This window comes from Pleurodeles waltl, chromosome 9 (genome assembly GCF_031143425.1).
Source record: "Pleurodeles waltl isolate 20211129_DDA chromosome 9, aPleWal1.hap1.20221129, whole genome shotgun sequence".
NCBI lineage: Eukaryota > Metazoa > Chordata > Amphibia > Caudata > Salamandridae > Pleurodeles > Pleurodeles waltl.
In genome coordinates, this window is record NC_090448.1 from 374,874,730 (window position 1) to 374,889,246 (window position 14,517).

Below are 14,517 nucleotides of genomic sequence, written 5' to 3' on the forward strand. Positions count from 1 at the left end.
GCAGAAGCTAGGAAGAGGATTTCCGTCGAATGCTGGCGCAATGGGAGTATTCAATAGGTGAGGAATCCACAGGTAGTTGTATCCATCAGAACCTACGTTTCAGTGCAAGACTGGAGAGTGAGTTGTAATTTGCACAACTTGCAATAAGTGACACATTTTTTCGCTTTTTTGAGGTTCTGAATTGCAACTGTGGCGTCACTTTTAAACAATGTTTTTGTGGGAGTTTCTGATTTTTCTTTTAATATAAAGGAACATTTTTGGCATGAACCATTACTTATATTTTACAAAGTTTTCCAGTGTTTTTTCGTGCTAGCTACACTTTAAGCTACAAACTCAAGCTCAGCAAGCTCAGAGGACACAGCCTGGCATTAGACCCACCATTGGCCTGGCATTAGACCCACCGTGATCATAAAGGCAATTCTACAGTACCACTAGAAGTGTGCAGTGGGGAATGGGAGATAGGTGCGAGTTCTGTGCAACTGCCTCGAGAAGAAAAATTCTGAGACATGCTCAGCTGCCACAGATTTATCTTTTGATAACCACCCCCCTCAAAAAAAACGGACTTCGGTCCACACCTTGATGAGAAACCTCCCTCCTAGAACAGCTACGTACACACTTAGGCTGTGCATAGCTAATTTAGGAGGTACAAATTCTACAGCAGTTAGTTGGTAGGTGGCTCACAGCCACCTTATTTCATTCTCAAACCCAAAATCACAAGTAGACAGAACCCATTGTTGCTGACATGGGTCTGGACACAGGGTTGGTATCCACCAAGCCCCCGTACCTTCCAAACCTGCAACACGCAGCTTTTGTCAGACAGCTAGTTTCAAAGGAATACATTCTGACGAAGTCGCACGCAGCGTTTGGATACACCCGTGGCTTAGACCACTCCCCCCCCCCCCCCCCCCCCATGCCTCCCAAACCAGCCTCTGGGTTTGTGCCGCTTTCCCAAATTAGTTTTTTTGCTGATACTTCACAGAGGTTAGGGCAAGCATTACACAGCTTTGAACAATGGGGACTGGACACATACTGTTGCATTCATGCGCAACATGGACCCAAGCCCAAGTATCTCTCAAACCTGCTTGTTCTTCAACCATGTGCAGTTGGTTATGGAGGTGAACTTTCTGGGGTAGCTGTGCCAATAGCCTTCAGCAATGCAAAGTTGTCTCCTTAATATTTTTCACTAGCCCATAAACCTCGAGCCTACTGCAACACTCTACACTCATACCCAGTAGCACCCAAACTAACTGCACCTGGCTTTTGGCCAGGCACAGAAAGTTTCGGAGGTGAACTTTGTGACAGCTGACCTGGTCTTTGGCAATGGGCAGCTGCCTCTGACTTTTTTCAATAGTCCCAGTGATCAAGAGTTCGGAGAGCAGAGGTTGAGGGTATGGCCTGCAGTCTCAAATCATGGTTGGCCCATCTCCCCATTTCCATGTAATAGACCCACCTGTGCATGGCCTGGAGCGTTACACTGAAAATTCGGGGTTCATGGGCCCTATATCTACAGTGGGGTTTGAGAGAAAGCTGTGGCCATGCCCTTAACCAGCATTACCCACACCACCACCTCTCACAGGATGAAAGCCTTGTGCTGCTGATTCTGTGGCCACTTAAAACTAAAAACATTAGCAGGTGAAAACAGTACCACTTTATATTTTCTCCTGTTTCACAGATATGCACAAAAATCAACACAAGAAACCTAAGCTGAACATCCTAATTCAGTGCTTCTCAACATTTTTACGTCTGCTGACCTCTGCTTTAGCATTACAGGAAGCCAGGACCCCCCACTGAGTCATTACTGGGAGAAGGGGACACGGCTGAAACACTGTTGATGACGTCAACCATAAAACAATACACAAACAATACAGAAACAAACATTCCATCAAACACATACAGAAGTGATAACATATGTTATTTAATTTGCAAACAAATATAAATTAAAAAAATTAAAAAAATTACCCCCATAGGTGAGTGTGTCGGCCATTGACAGACACACACACACACCCTCCCTGGTGCAGGCCACGATCAGTGGCCGAACCAGGGAGGGGTTTTAAAAATCCTCTGGTGCAATGTACCGAAGGATCACCTCTACCCCATTCCCCACCAGGGGAGGCGGAAGAATTTCTGTTTCCCCCTGCCCCCTCCCGCCCATTTGTGAAATCAGCATGCCACGAGGCGCACTGACGTTGCAGTTTCCCCACTGGAGCAGCGGAGTGGACGAGGTGAGTGTCCTCTCCCTTCTCCAGTGGGAAAAAAGGCCAATACGGCCTCCACAGATGCCAGGGTGGCACTGATGGAAAGGCGAGAGCCCCTTTCCATCAATGCCTTCCTGGCACCATTTCCTGGCCATGAAAAAATACTGTTTTTATTCAACGTTTCACATTGCAGGGTATTCTGGGTAAAAACACTTTGGGGAATTCACACAAGCCACAAGTCTCTGTGGACTGCCCTGGGTGTCTATTTTTTTTATTTATTTTAGAAATGTATGGGTTTGGTAGGTTTCCCTGAATGTTCCAGATCCCAGTACTAATTAGTACACTCACCTCAGTTATCATTATCGACATAGTATGTTTTGGACATTTTCTGTTGCGGACACTAGGCCTACCCACACAAGTGAGGTACCATTAATATCGGGAGACTTGAGGGAATGCTGGATGAAAGGAAGTTTGTGGCTCCTCTCAGATTCCAGAACTTTGTAGCACCGAAATGTGAGGAAAAGGTGTTTTTTAAGACAAATTTTGAGGTCTGCAAAGAATTCTCTGTGACACAACCCAATGAGAGCCCCACAAGTCACCCCATCCTTGATTACCCTAGATGTCTAATTTTCAAAAATGTACAGGCGTGGTAGGTTTCCCTAGGTGCTGGCTGAGCTACAGCCCAAAATCCATAGCTAGACACTTTGCAAAAAACATATGAGTTTTCTTGGAAAAATGTGATGTGTCCATGTTGCATTTTGGGGAGTTACCTGTTGCGGGCACTAGGCCTATCCACACAAGTGAGGTACCATTTTTATCGGGAGACTTGGGGGAACACAGAATAGAAGAACAAGTGTTATTAATTGTCTTACTCTACATTTTTGCCTTCCAAATGTAAGACCGTGTTTAAGAAAGAAGTCATTTTGAGAAATGCCCTGTAATTCACATGCTAGTATGGGGACCCCCAAATTCAGAGATGTGCAAAAAAACACTGCTTCTTGTGCCCATTTCAGAAATACATAGGTTTCCTTGATATCGATTTTTCATGCTTTATATGTTACCAAATGAACTGCTGCATACCCGGTATACAATGAAAACCCATTGCAAACTGCAGCTCATTTATTGACTCTGGGTACCTTGCATTTGTGATGAACCTACAAAACCTACATACCTCTACAACCAGATGGGTCCAGCAGACGTAACAGTATATTGCTTTTACAAATCTACCACAGCTTGAAAAAGTTATGGAAGAAAATGTAGACAGAAATAGCTGTTTTTTTTCAGCTCAATTTCAATATTTTTTAATTTCAACTGTTGCTTTCTGTCGGAAATTCCTGAGGTATTAACACCAAAGACCCCTTGCTGAATTCAGAATTTTCTCTACTTTTTAGAAATGTTTAACTGTCTGGGATCCACTATTGGTTTCACACTCATTTCTGTCCCTAACTGGAAGGAAGCTGAAAGCACATATAATTGTAAAAATGGGGTATGTCCCAGTAGAATGCCAAAACTGTGTTAAAAAATGTGGTTTTCTGTTTCAAGTCTGCCTGTTCCGGAAAGCTGGAAAGATGTTGATTTTAGCACCGCAAACCCTTGTTGATGCCATTTGCAAGGAACAAGCCAGAAGCTTTCTTCTGCAGCTCTTTCCCCCCCCAAAAAAAAACAACAAATTTTAGCTGTATTTTGGCTAATTTCTTGGTCTCCTCGAGGGAAGCCCACAAACTCTGGGTACCTTTAAAAACCCCAGAATGTTGGAAAAAAAGGAAGCAAATTTTGCGTGGATAGTTTGTGTGGACAAAAAGTTATGGGGGCCTAAGTGCGAACTACCCTAAATAGCCAAAAAAGGGCTTAGCATGAGGTGGGGGGTGAGGAGGGGTGGGGGGGGGGGGGGGGGGAAGAGGCCCAGCAGCTAAAGGGTTAATAGGAAGATTGGAGCTTTTCTAAATTCAATTAAAGCCACATGTCATCCTTATTATATTCTGTTTGATGCACATGCACTTCTCCCACAAATATATCTGAAGATGCCAATTACATTTTTAGCCTCCAATTTCAAATTTCTTGACATTTACAATATGTTTTAAAATATTCAACTGCACATTTAGCCACGTTATTTATCTACACTTTATTAATCTGTTAATATTTTTTAATTTTCTAACCAGTCACGGACACCCTGAGGAGGCTTCGTGGCCCCCAGGCATCCCTGGACCACAGGTTGGGAAGTACTGTCCTAATTGGCAGCCAAACCTTGTGCAAGGTCTTAACCAGACCATCTGTATTTTTAAATACAAAATTATGATTTATAAATCATCAATTTGGGTTAAAATTGATATTTTTCATGAGCAAAGGAACTTTTCCCACCCCTCTGTGTTCTGACAAATCCCCCATGCTGAACCACAGATGCTCACGGGGCTCAGAGTTTTTTTCCTACCATGCAGAAATATTAATTTCAAGAAGGTGGAAAACGCAGGTGAAGCTTTTCACCAACCAATCATACATGACGTCATTTAGGGGGCGCCAGAGGTCGCAACTGCGATCCCTACTCACCGGCCTGCGACCTCTGGCATGCTGCCTGACCCCCCCAGAATTTACGATATTGGTTTACCATTCAACAGTGTTGAAAACACTTCGATACTCGAGCTCCTCTTTGTATAGTATCCAGTTACATCTTTGTCCTCTATGGAACTGTCTTCCGTGCAAGAAGAAACACGGGTAAGAGGAGAATGGATAGGAGCACAGGAATAAAACGTGGATTGACAAAGCGGCATACTTTAGAGGTAAGCATCCAATATATATTTGTAAAGGTTGGTGGGACTGCGGGTGCCCCCCGACACAAATGGGAACAGTCTTTTTGCCTCCCTTTGATGGGGCAATTAACCCCATCTGCCCCTCCCTCCGAAAGCCCACTGGACACCAGGGATTTTTTTATTTCATTTGTATCAGTGTGCGCCTGCCCCCCCCCCCCCCCCCACCCCCCGACCCCTAAATAGAGGTAAACAGTCATTTACAAATTAGGCAAGGATTTTAGCCAACTCCTAGTATCATTCCACTTGCAATGGTGAACAGCTACCCTTTTTGGGCTTGAGTGGGCTGCCACCTGAAAAAACCTACCAGAACCAGACAATTCTGAAAACTAGACATCTGGGGAAGTCCAGGGTGGAGTGCTTCACATCCATCCCACACCATTTTCTTATCCACAGTGTCATGCAAACCTCAAAATGTGACTAAAATCAAACATTTTCCGTGCATTTCAGTGCCAATTTCTACTGGGAACAGAAATACACCACAAATTTCTTACCACCCAACGTTCTCCTCAGTCTCCCGATAAAAATGATACCTCACTTGTGTGGGTGCCCAAAGAAGAGTGAGCCTAAAAACATATCTTTATAAAACTGCCCTTTTGGACCCGCTTTGGTTCCCCCTCAAACTATAGACATTTTTGGCTCTTCACTTTCAAAGGCACTTGGCCTACCCAAACCAGTTAGGTATTCTTTTTATCGGAAGACCGAGGAGAACGCTAAGTGGTATGAAATGTGTGGCTCCACTCAGACTCCAGAACTTTCCATCACAGAAATAAGGTTTGCAGAAAGCCTCAGCAAACCCCTACTAACTCCAGAACTACTGATCCATCTTGCTGCTCCTGTTCCACGCCAAAGCCCTGGAGAAGGCTATCAACCTCCAACTCACTGAACATCTGGAGAAAAACAAGCTACTAGACTCCTCCCAATCAGGGTTCAGAATCAAACACAGCACCGAGACAGCCTTGATCGCTCCAACAGATGACATTCATGCCCTACGCGACAGAGGACAATCTGCCGCCTTGATCCTGCCTCCCACCACGCACTCGACTACTGCCTGCACCAGATTGAAATATCCAACAACACGCTCGGATGGATAGCCTTCTTCATCTCAGGGCGCACATAGAAAGTCTGCCTCCCCTCTTCACATCGCAAGCCAAGCACATCATCTGTGGCGTTCCCTATGCTCTTCCCTCAGCCCAACACTATTCAACATCTACATGACACCTCTCGCTGACATCATCAGATCCAGTGGCAGGTACCACCATTCAAGGGTGGTGGGAGGAGGGAATCAGAAGGGGGGGTCACAGGTGGCGGGAGGAGGGGTGATTAAAAATAATAAAAAAATAAAACTTATCTGTGCTACTGCTCCATCCCGTGCTGCTCCCGATCCTGCTGCCAGTTAGTTACTCTCTTCCCAGCAGTCACCACAGGCTCCCAATCCAGACATTGCTCTCATGCTAAAGCTAGCATCAGAGCAGTGCCAGAACTGGCCTGAGAGGGTAGCTCTGATGCTCGCTCTGGAACCACTCCTGTTGGCCGTCTGAACTTGGACCCAACCCCACATCGAAAGATCGTGCCCGCAGCCTTGGCATCATCTTAGACAGCGAGCTCTCCATGAAAAACAAGGTCAAACCCGTGTCCACACATGCCACATGCTCTGTAAAATCTTCAAGTGGCTCCCCACCAACACAAGGAAGAAAGTAACGCATGCCCTCATAACCAGCTGACTGGACTACGGAAATGCAGTCTATGCAGGTACCACCACCACCAAACTCATGCAAGGGCTTCAATCAATCCAGAATGCAGCCACCAGACTGATCCTCAACCTGCCCAAGAGAGCCCACATCACCCTCTACTAGTTACCGGTCAAGAAGAGATGTCACTTCAAAGTCCTGACCAACGCCTACAAAGCCCTCCACGATCAAGAACCCACCTACCTGAACCAGAGCCTGCATTTCCAACACCCAAGCAAGAACCTCTGCTCCTCACACCTAGCCCTCGCACAGATCCCTCACACACGCCGCTGCTACGCAGGAGGACCTCCTTCTCCCATCTCACCACCAAAGCCAGGGACACCCTCCCCCTCCAACTCTGCACCTCCTCCTCGCTGACCAATTTCAGGAAGGGTCTTAAGGCCTGGCTCTTCGAATGAGACCCACATCAAGTGCCTGGATACCCTCGCAGTTGGCAAGCCGTGCTTAACAAATACCTGATTGATTGGTTGCGTCTAAAAAAAAATGTGTGGGAGTCACACAAGTCACCCCTCCCTGAATTTTCCTAGGAGTGTAGTTTTCAAAAACGTAAAGATTTGCAAGGTTTCTCTAGGTGCTGGCTGAGCTATGGGCTAAAAACCACAGCGACCCACTCTGCAAAAAACTAATCTGTTTTGCGTAGAAGATTTTGATGTTTCATGTTGCATTTTGGGCAATTTCCAGTTGCGGGCACGAGCCCTACCCACACAAGCGAGGCACCTTTTTTATCAGTAGACATAGGAGAATGCTGGGTGGAAGGAAGATTGTGGCTCTGTGCAGATTCCAGAACTTTCTGTCACAGAAATATGAGGAAAATGTGTTTTTAGTCAAAGTTTGAGGTGTGCAAGGGACATTTGGTAAAACAACTGGTGAGAGCCACACAAGTCACCTCATCCTGGTTTCCCCTAAGGGTCTAGTTTTCAAAAATGTAGAGGTTTGCTAGGTTTCCCCTACATGCCAGCTGAGGTAGGGCTGAAAAACCAGCTACCCATTGTGCAAAAAAACAGATCAGTTTTGCATAGAAAATGATGATGTATCCACGTTGTGTTTGGGCTGTTTCCTGTTGAAGGCCCTAGGCCTACCCACACAAGTGAGGTATCATTTTGATCAGAAGACTTAGGCGAATGCTGGGGGGAAGGAAGTTTGTGGCTGATTTCAGAACTTCTCATCACAGACATTTGAGGAAAATGTGTTTCAGTCAAGGTTTGTTGTTTGCAAGGGATTCTGGGTAAAAACAAGCTAGTGAAAGCCAAACTGGTTGTCCCAGCCTGGATTTCACCAGGTGTCTAGTTTTAAAAAATGTATAGGTTTGCTAGGTTTCCCTAGGTTCCAGCTGAGGTTGGACCCAAAAATCACAGTTACCCACTTTGCAAAAAACGGGTCAGTTGTGTGTGGAACAATTTGATGTATCCATATTGCATTTTGGGCCTACCCACACAAGTAAGGTACCATTTTTACTGGGAGACTTAAGGGAACACAGAATATGTTATTACCAGTTGAACTTCTCTGAATTTTCACCTTCTAAACATAAGACAATATGTAAGAAATAAGTAATTTTGAGAAATAGCCTCTAATTCACATGCTAGTATGGGTACCCCCAAATTCAGAGATGTGCAAATAACCCCTGCTTCTAAACTCCATATCTTGTACCCATTTGGGAAATATATTTGTTTCCTTGATACCTCCTTTAAACTATTTATATTTTACCAGATGAATTGATGTATACCCAGCACACAATGAAAAACTATCACAAGGTGTAGTTCAGTCATTGGCTCTAGGTACTTCGGGGTCTTGGTGCACCTACATGCCCTATATATCCCTGCAACCAGAAGGGTCAAGCAGATGCAACAGTATATTGCTTTTAAAAATCTGCCGTAGTTTTAAAAAGTTACAGATTAAACAAAGTCACAAATGGCTGTTTTTTCAACTCAATTTCAATATTTTTAACTGTTACTTTCTATAGGAAACCTCGAAGGATCTACACAAATGGCCCCTTGCTGATTTCTGGATTTTTGTCTCCTCTTCATAAACGTACATTTTTCTGGGATCCACCATTGGTTTCACACCCATTTCTGCGACTAACTGGAAGGAAGATGAAAGCACAAAAAAATTTGGAAAAATCGACTATCGTCCTGAAAAATGCCAAAATTATGTCGAAAAATGTGCTTTTCTGATTCAGGTCTACTTGTTCTAGAAAGCTTGAAAGATGGTGATTTTAGCACCGCAAACCCTTTGTTGATGCAATTTGCAGTGGAAAAAACAGATGCTTTCTTCTGCAGCACTTTTTTCCCAAAAAACTCAAGATTTAGCTATTTTTGCCCATTTTCTCAGTCCCCTCCAGGGAAATCCACAAACCCTGCGTGCCTTTAGAATCTGCAGGATGTTTAAAAAAAGAACACAAATTTGGCGTGGATACCTTATGTGGACAAAAAGTTATGGACGCTTAAATATGAACTACTCTAAAAAGCCAACAAAAAGGCTTAGCACAGGGGAGGAAAAAGCCTAGCTGCGAAGGGTTAAACATCATTGCACCATATGTTATTGTGGGCATCAACTTAGTTGCCACCACCATTAGTACTACATTTGTGTTTTTGCATGCAAGGCTTCTCTTGAGTTGGCCCACCCTGCATATCGGATGTTTCACCATCAATTTCAAGGAGCCTAGCTGGGCTTTTCTACATCCCCCTCTTTCATCAAGAGTAACACTGAGATATTTAAAGTGTGCTACCTCTTCTAATCTTGAACCTCCAATAAACCAAGCACCCCTTTTCTGCCAAAGATCACTGTTTCCTTCTTCTTTAGGCTGGCAGTAATATTGTTTACTGCGCAGTATTGTACAAGCGCATCAAGCAACCTCTGGAGGCCAATTTCAGTGTCACCAAGTACTACCAAGTCATCTTCCTATTGTAAGATTTGCATTTTTCACTTCACAACCGGGACGGTCCTTGGGACTACTAGATGACTTCCCAAGTCTGCCATATACAAATTAAACAGTAAGGGGGCAAGGATACAACTCTGTTTCAATTCTTTGCATAGATTTTCCCAGAGGTTGCCCAGCTAGCAGATATATTAACCTTCACCAATTTTCTACTGTACAGTGATTCCATGGCCTTCAAGGGGTGTGATGGTATCTCTCACTTGCTTTGCCCATTGCCGGCATCTTGGGATACAGATTAAACAGAAGTTTAAGACGTAGAGGTTTTAACACCATCTTTCGTTAGTTAGTAGTTAAAAGAACGGGTTCCATTCAGTGCAACTTAACATTTATTAAGAGATAAAAAATCGGTTTGTTTGTATACGATGCTTTATGGATATTGTTTGTAGCTACACACATAGATATGCCTGCCTTTCTTACAAGGCAAAGATACGTCTGTGTATCATATGTGCATACTGAGCTTGGGAGACTCAGCAAAAACTGTCAGCTCAGTTAGTCTCTTGGTCCTTGGTGGCCGGCACATTAGGTTTTCTTAGTGTTCTGTATAAGTTAGAACTGCTCCTGGACCCAGGACACAACTCGACAAAAGGAGCTGATTGACCATTTGCATTTCAACTGCATACTAAAGCGGCGGGCACAGTTAATGGTCTTTGGCGCCACTGTTGTGTCCCGGCCACAACACTGACAGGAAATAACTGCTGGGAGCTGCCCCTTTTTGGCTCAAGAATAACTGCAGCATCAAAGACCCGTCTGGATCCCACGGTATTCCACTACTTATCGTGCATAATGTCAGGTCCTGAAGGCACCTTTTATGCCTCCAAGAGCGACAAAACCAAAGTGTGCACGTTCAAAGAGCATTTGTAATCTTGTGAGACTGAATTTTGTGGGAGCCCTGAAAAAACCTCATGCAAATCTGTGACATTGTGATTATGGTGTATACTGCGTTGCTAAAACATAAAGAAAAATGTACCAACAACCTAATTGAATCGTTTGGTCCCACTGACACGTGGGTTCTAAATTAGTAAGGGTAGTTCAGTAAATGCATGACTGACTTTAGCGCTTGCAATATCCTTGACCCAATGTAAGGCTCCTGCCTGGATATCAATGTTAATGGGAGGCGGTGCAGTGGAGGCACTCCTTACTGAAACTCTTCTGGGCACTACAAGCACGCACTGGCACTGCTCATGAAAGGGAGTGATTCGTCCATATTCAGCTAGTACTTTGGTTGTTGGCTCAGACCTATATCAATTGTGGGAGTGGGAGCCTATCTGTTTCAAACTGTGACAGAGAATGCAGTCAAGGACACAAATATATCTAATGGGGACTGGAGTGAGAACTTCAAACAATCTGACACCGATTCAAACTAGAAGTCAGACTGCAATGAACCCCTGCGCCTACAACTCAAACAGCGCCTGAGCGGTTACGTATCTAGGTGCTGCAGTGGTAACCCATACGCCTTGGGAGATAAAACATCATACCACGTTTGAGCACTGTCTTGCGATCACAAGAGGCTTCTATCGTATTGACAATAGTGGGGACAGTATTCTAGCACAGTATTTCCTGTTTTCAAGAGCTGTTAGAAACTGAGCTTGTTGAAGAGTTTTCATAACTAAAATACGAATGTCGGAGCACGATTCCAAGCTAAGCGCAACTGCAGACTCCAACATCTTGAACTTATTTTAGTAATTCAAAAATAAACTGACAAGGCACGGCTAAAAAATATTTATTTTAATATTGATACCTCAAACGAGAAAATCGTCCGTGTAGTGTTACGTCAGACGGATCCTAGAATGGCAGCTCCTGACGTTACTCGCTCTAGAAACGTGACTCCATCACTAGTCCTGGCTGGTGCAGCCGCGCTCCATCTTCGATGGCACGTGTTCCATGGCTCCTCGTGTGTTAAAAGCGAAAGTTCCGTCTGACCGTCGCCGGAAAATAGAAGTATTACAAATATAATAAATCCGTACTGTGTCTTAAAGCTATTCTGCGATGGACGGTCTCTATAGTAACCAGAGTGAGCACGATATTTGTTTCGCGGAAAGGAACTAACGGGCCTTTCAGGGTCAGTGGAATGGATTCCCTTTTAACGCCTCTGAGGCTGAGGTCGTCCATGGAGTCGTCTTTTAATATCCGAAAGTTAAAATGAACAATTGCACTGCTGGCAGCCGCCAGCTCTTTAATTTAATATCCGAGTGTTCACGGGCTGATGTAATCAGGGCTGAGTCTGTAATATTTCTATTCCGGTGGCGCGCGCTTTCTGTGCTCTGTTAGTAGGAGCGCGAGAAAACAGGGCTGGTTCGCCCTGTCGTGTGAACTTGTGGGTTCTAAGCAATAAGTATAAACCGTGACAGATGCAGTCACCACACCTAACTGATTCTCATGGCACAGAAGCTGGCAGGTTTGATTGAAAATTTCCTTCCATAAACCACATTCTTTCAGCAGTATCCTTCCCTTATCTATGTCCTGGTGGCTTAACCTATCATAAGCATGGCCTTGTACTAATAACTATACTCTCAAAAAGCCCAGTCTAACCATTGTTCTTATGTACCATGAGCATGCCACTGATATTTTTAGGTCGCGTTTGCAAGCGCTTTGACCTGTTGTAATCTATTTGTGGGCTTTTAACCACGCCCACCACATGCCCAACACTTTTACTTGTTCGTGGGCTTGCTTTTCAAAAATCCTTTGTTATCATTGGTAAATGCTTTACGTTTGTCCCTCCTTGGAGCGGTTTTGTTACTGCCTTGGACATCGACCCTGGTACATAGATAATTGCACATTTGCCCATACATTTGACTGTGAGCAAACTTCTTTTTCCTTTTGGGTCTCTCGTTCGCGCTCATGGCAGGCGTGGCGCTTTGAATCGGCTCGCATATGTCAACTGTTTTACTTTTCATTTTCAATGTATTAGGTTGAGCGCGCAAGCAATTTGACCTGTTGTTATCTATCTGTAACCAAACCCACCTCATGCCCATCACTTTTGCTAATTTGTGGGCTTGCCTTTCAAAAATCCTTTATAATCATTGGTAAATGCTTTACGCTTGTCCGTCCTTGGGGCGGTTTTGTTACCGACTTGGACATCAACCCTGTTACATCGGTACCTGCACATTTGCCCATACGTTTGACTGCAAACAAACTTCTTTTTCCTTTTGCGTCTCTCCTTCACGCTTGTGGCAGCCATGGTGCTTTGAATCAGCTCGCTTATGTCAACTGTTTTACTTTTCATTTTCAATTTATATGGCAAGAAAAGTCCAGTTTGGAATTTACAAATGCTAATAGCTCTAACTCAAGCAAATGTGAAATCCACTGCATTGCAAATGGTTGTTTCTCTTATTTATCGTTGTTGGAAGTCGAGATTTATAATTGATTTAACTTCAGCTATAGTAAATACATTCTAAGTGCTTTTAATATAAAAAAAACGTTATAGTACTGCAAACGTATTGATTCCTAAGCTTTCTTCGGCTTATCTCATTTTCTCAATTTATTTCTGCAGAGCTGTCATTCGTGCCTCTTCAGAGATGGCCTATGGTCCATGCTGCAACATCACTCACAACTCCATAGAATTGCAGACATGCAAGTCTTGGAAGACATGGGGGAGGGGTGGCCCGAATGGAGAAAACAACCTCTATACTTTACAGAAACAAAACACAGGTAACAATAAATAATAAGTAAGCAATACACGGTCAACAGAAGAGAAACAGCAGGTATAACTATATAATTAGATGTCATAAAAGACAAATGCAGAGGAAAAGAGTGACAGTAGATGTATAGAAATGGAAACACATATTTGGAGGCATCAGAATTTGAAATAGACACAGACAGACGAAAAAGGAGTAGAGGCAGACATAGGATCATTCCAAATATAAATGTTTTTCGATGGACTGTGTAATCCCCAACTCCTGCTGCAATTGATGTAACTGTCCACAATTATTCTGTAGCATGATTGCAACTCGCTCAGATTTCTTGGGTTTCTTACCTCCTCTGTGACTTGATTTACTCTGCGGTGGAGCTCCTGGCGCTCACTTTCTACTGCACCATTGGCAGCCATCTTGTGTCGTCAGGCTCTGGAGACAGGAGGGCCAGCAGCCCTCAGGCTTCTACAGCAAAGACTGTAAAAGGGAATAATTGGCAAAACAAAAAGTGAGAAAATTAATGAAAAAATGGCATTAGAAGAGTAGGATGGAGACGAACACCAAAGCAACAGAGTGTGTGAAAGTAAGCATTGCAAAGGCAACAGCCAACGTTTCTATAGTAAATGAAACCTGGGGAGCGGGTATCACCTAAAAAATTTAACTTGGGGGGATGGTTGGCGGTTATGTCGTAGTATGTATAGCCATCCAGGTCTTTTCAGACTTACTTGCTAACAGTGAAAGAGGTCCATATCATGCTCAATACTTCTTTGACAGCTTCAGACACATTCTTGCCAGTCAGAGCAATGAAAACAACAAGGGAATGCTGCAATCAGTGCATAAAAGAGGTTTTCGTTGCATACTGACAACATACTCACAAATACTTAAATGTGGCAAAAAGTGTAATGATTCAGTGAACTTTTCATGAGTGAAATAGCCCACCACGCATCCAGAAGAAGGTGGAAGAATACACCCAAACAACCAACAGAAAGGCACTGAGACTAAGATATTCCAGTTGGCTGCTCTAGTACGTGACTGACAATATCTCAAGCCAGTGGCTAAATGGCTCTTAGCCAAGGTGGCCAATGGCTATACGAGGCTGATCCAAAGTTGCCTTCTCTATTTATGGAGTTTGTATAGAATACAACATTTGCCATGATTGGTGCAAGTGTCAGTATTCAAGAAAGTAAAACCAGGAAAAACGTAGGA

The 14,517-nt window shown here is 43.9% G+C and overlaps 1 protein-coding gene across 1 annotated transcript in view; it reads right to left on the minus strand.

The window, feature by feature from the left end:
• LOC138259326 (synaptosomal-associated protein 25-like) overlaps nt 1–14,517 on the minus strand; it is a 298,439-nt gene that overhangs the window by 168,771 nt on the left and 115,151 nt on the right. The window contains exon 2 of the mRNA XM_069206962.1: nt 13,656–13,788. Coding sequence (XP_069063063.1) covers nt 13,656–13,727 — 72 coding nt within the window. The 5' untranslated portion in view covers nt 13,728–13,788. The remainder of the gene's footprint in view (nt 1–13,655; nt 13,789–14,517) is intronic.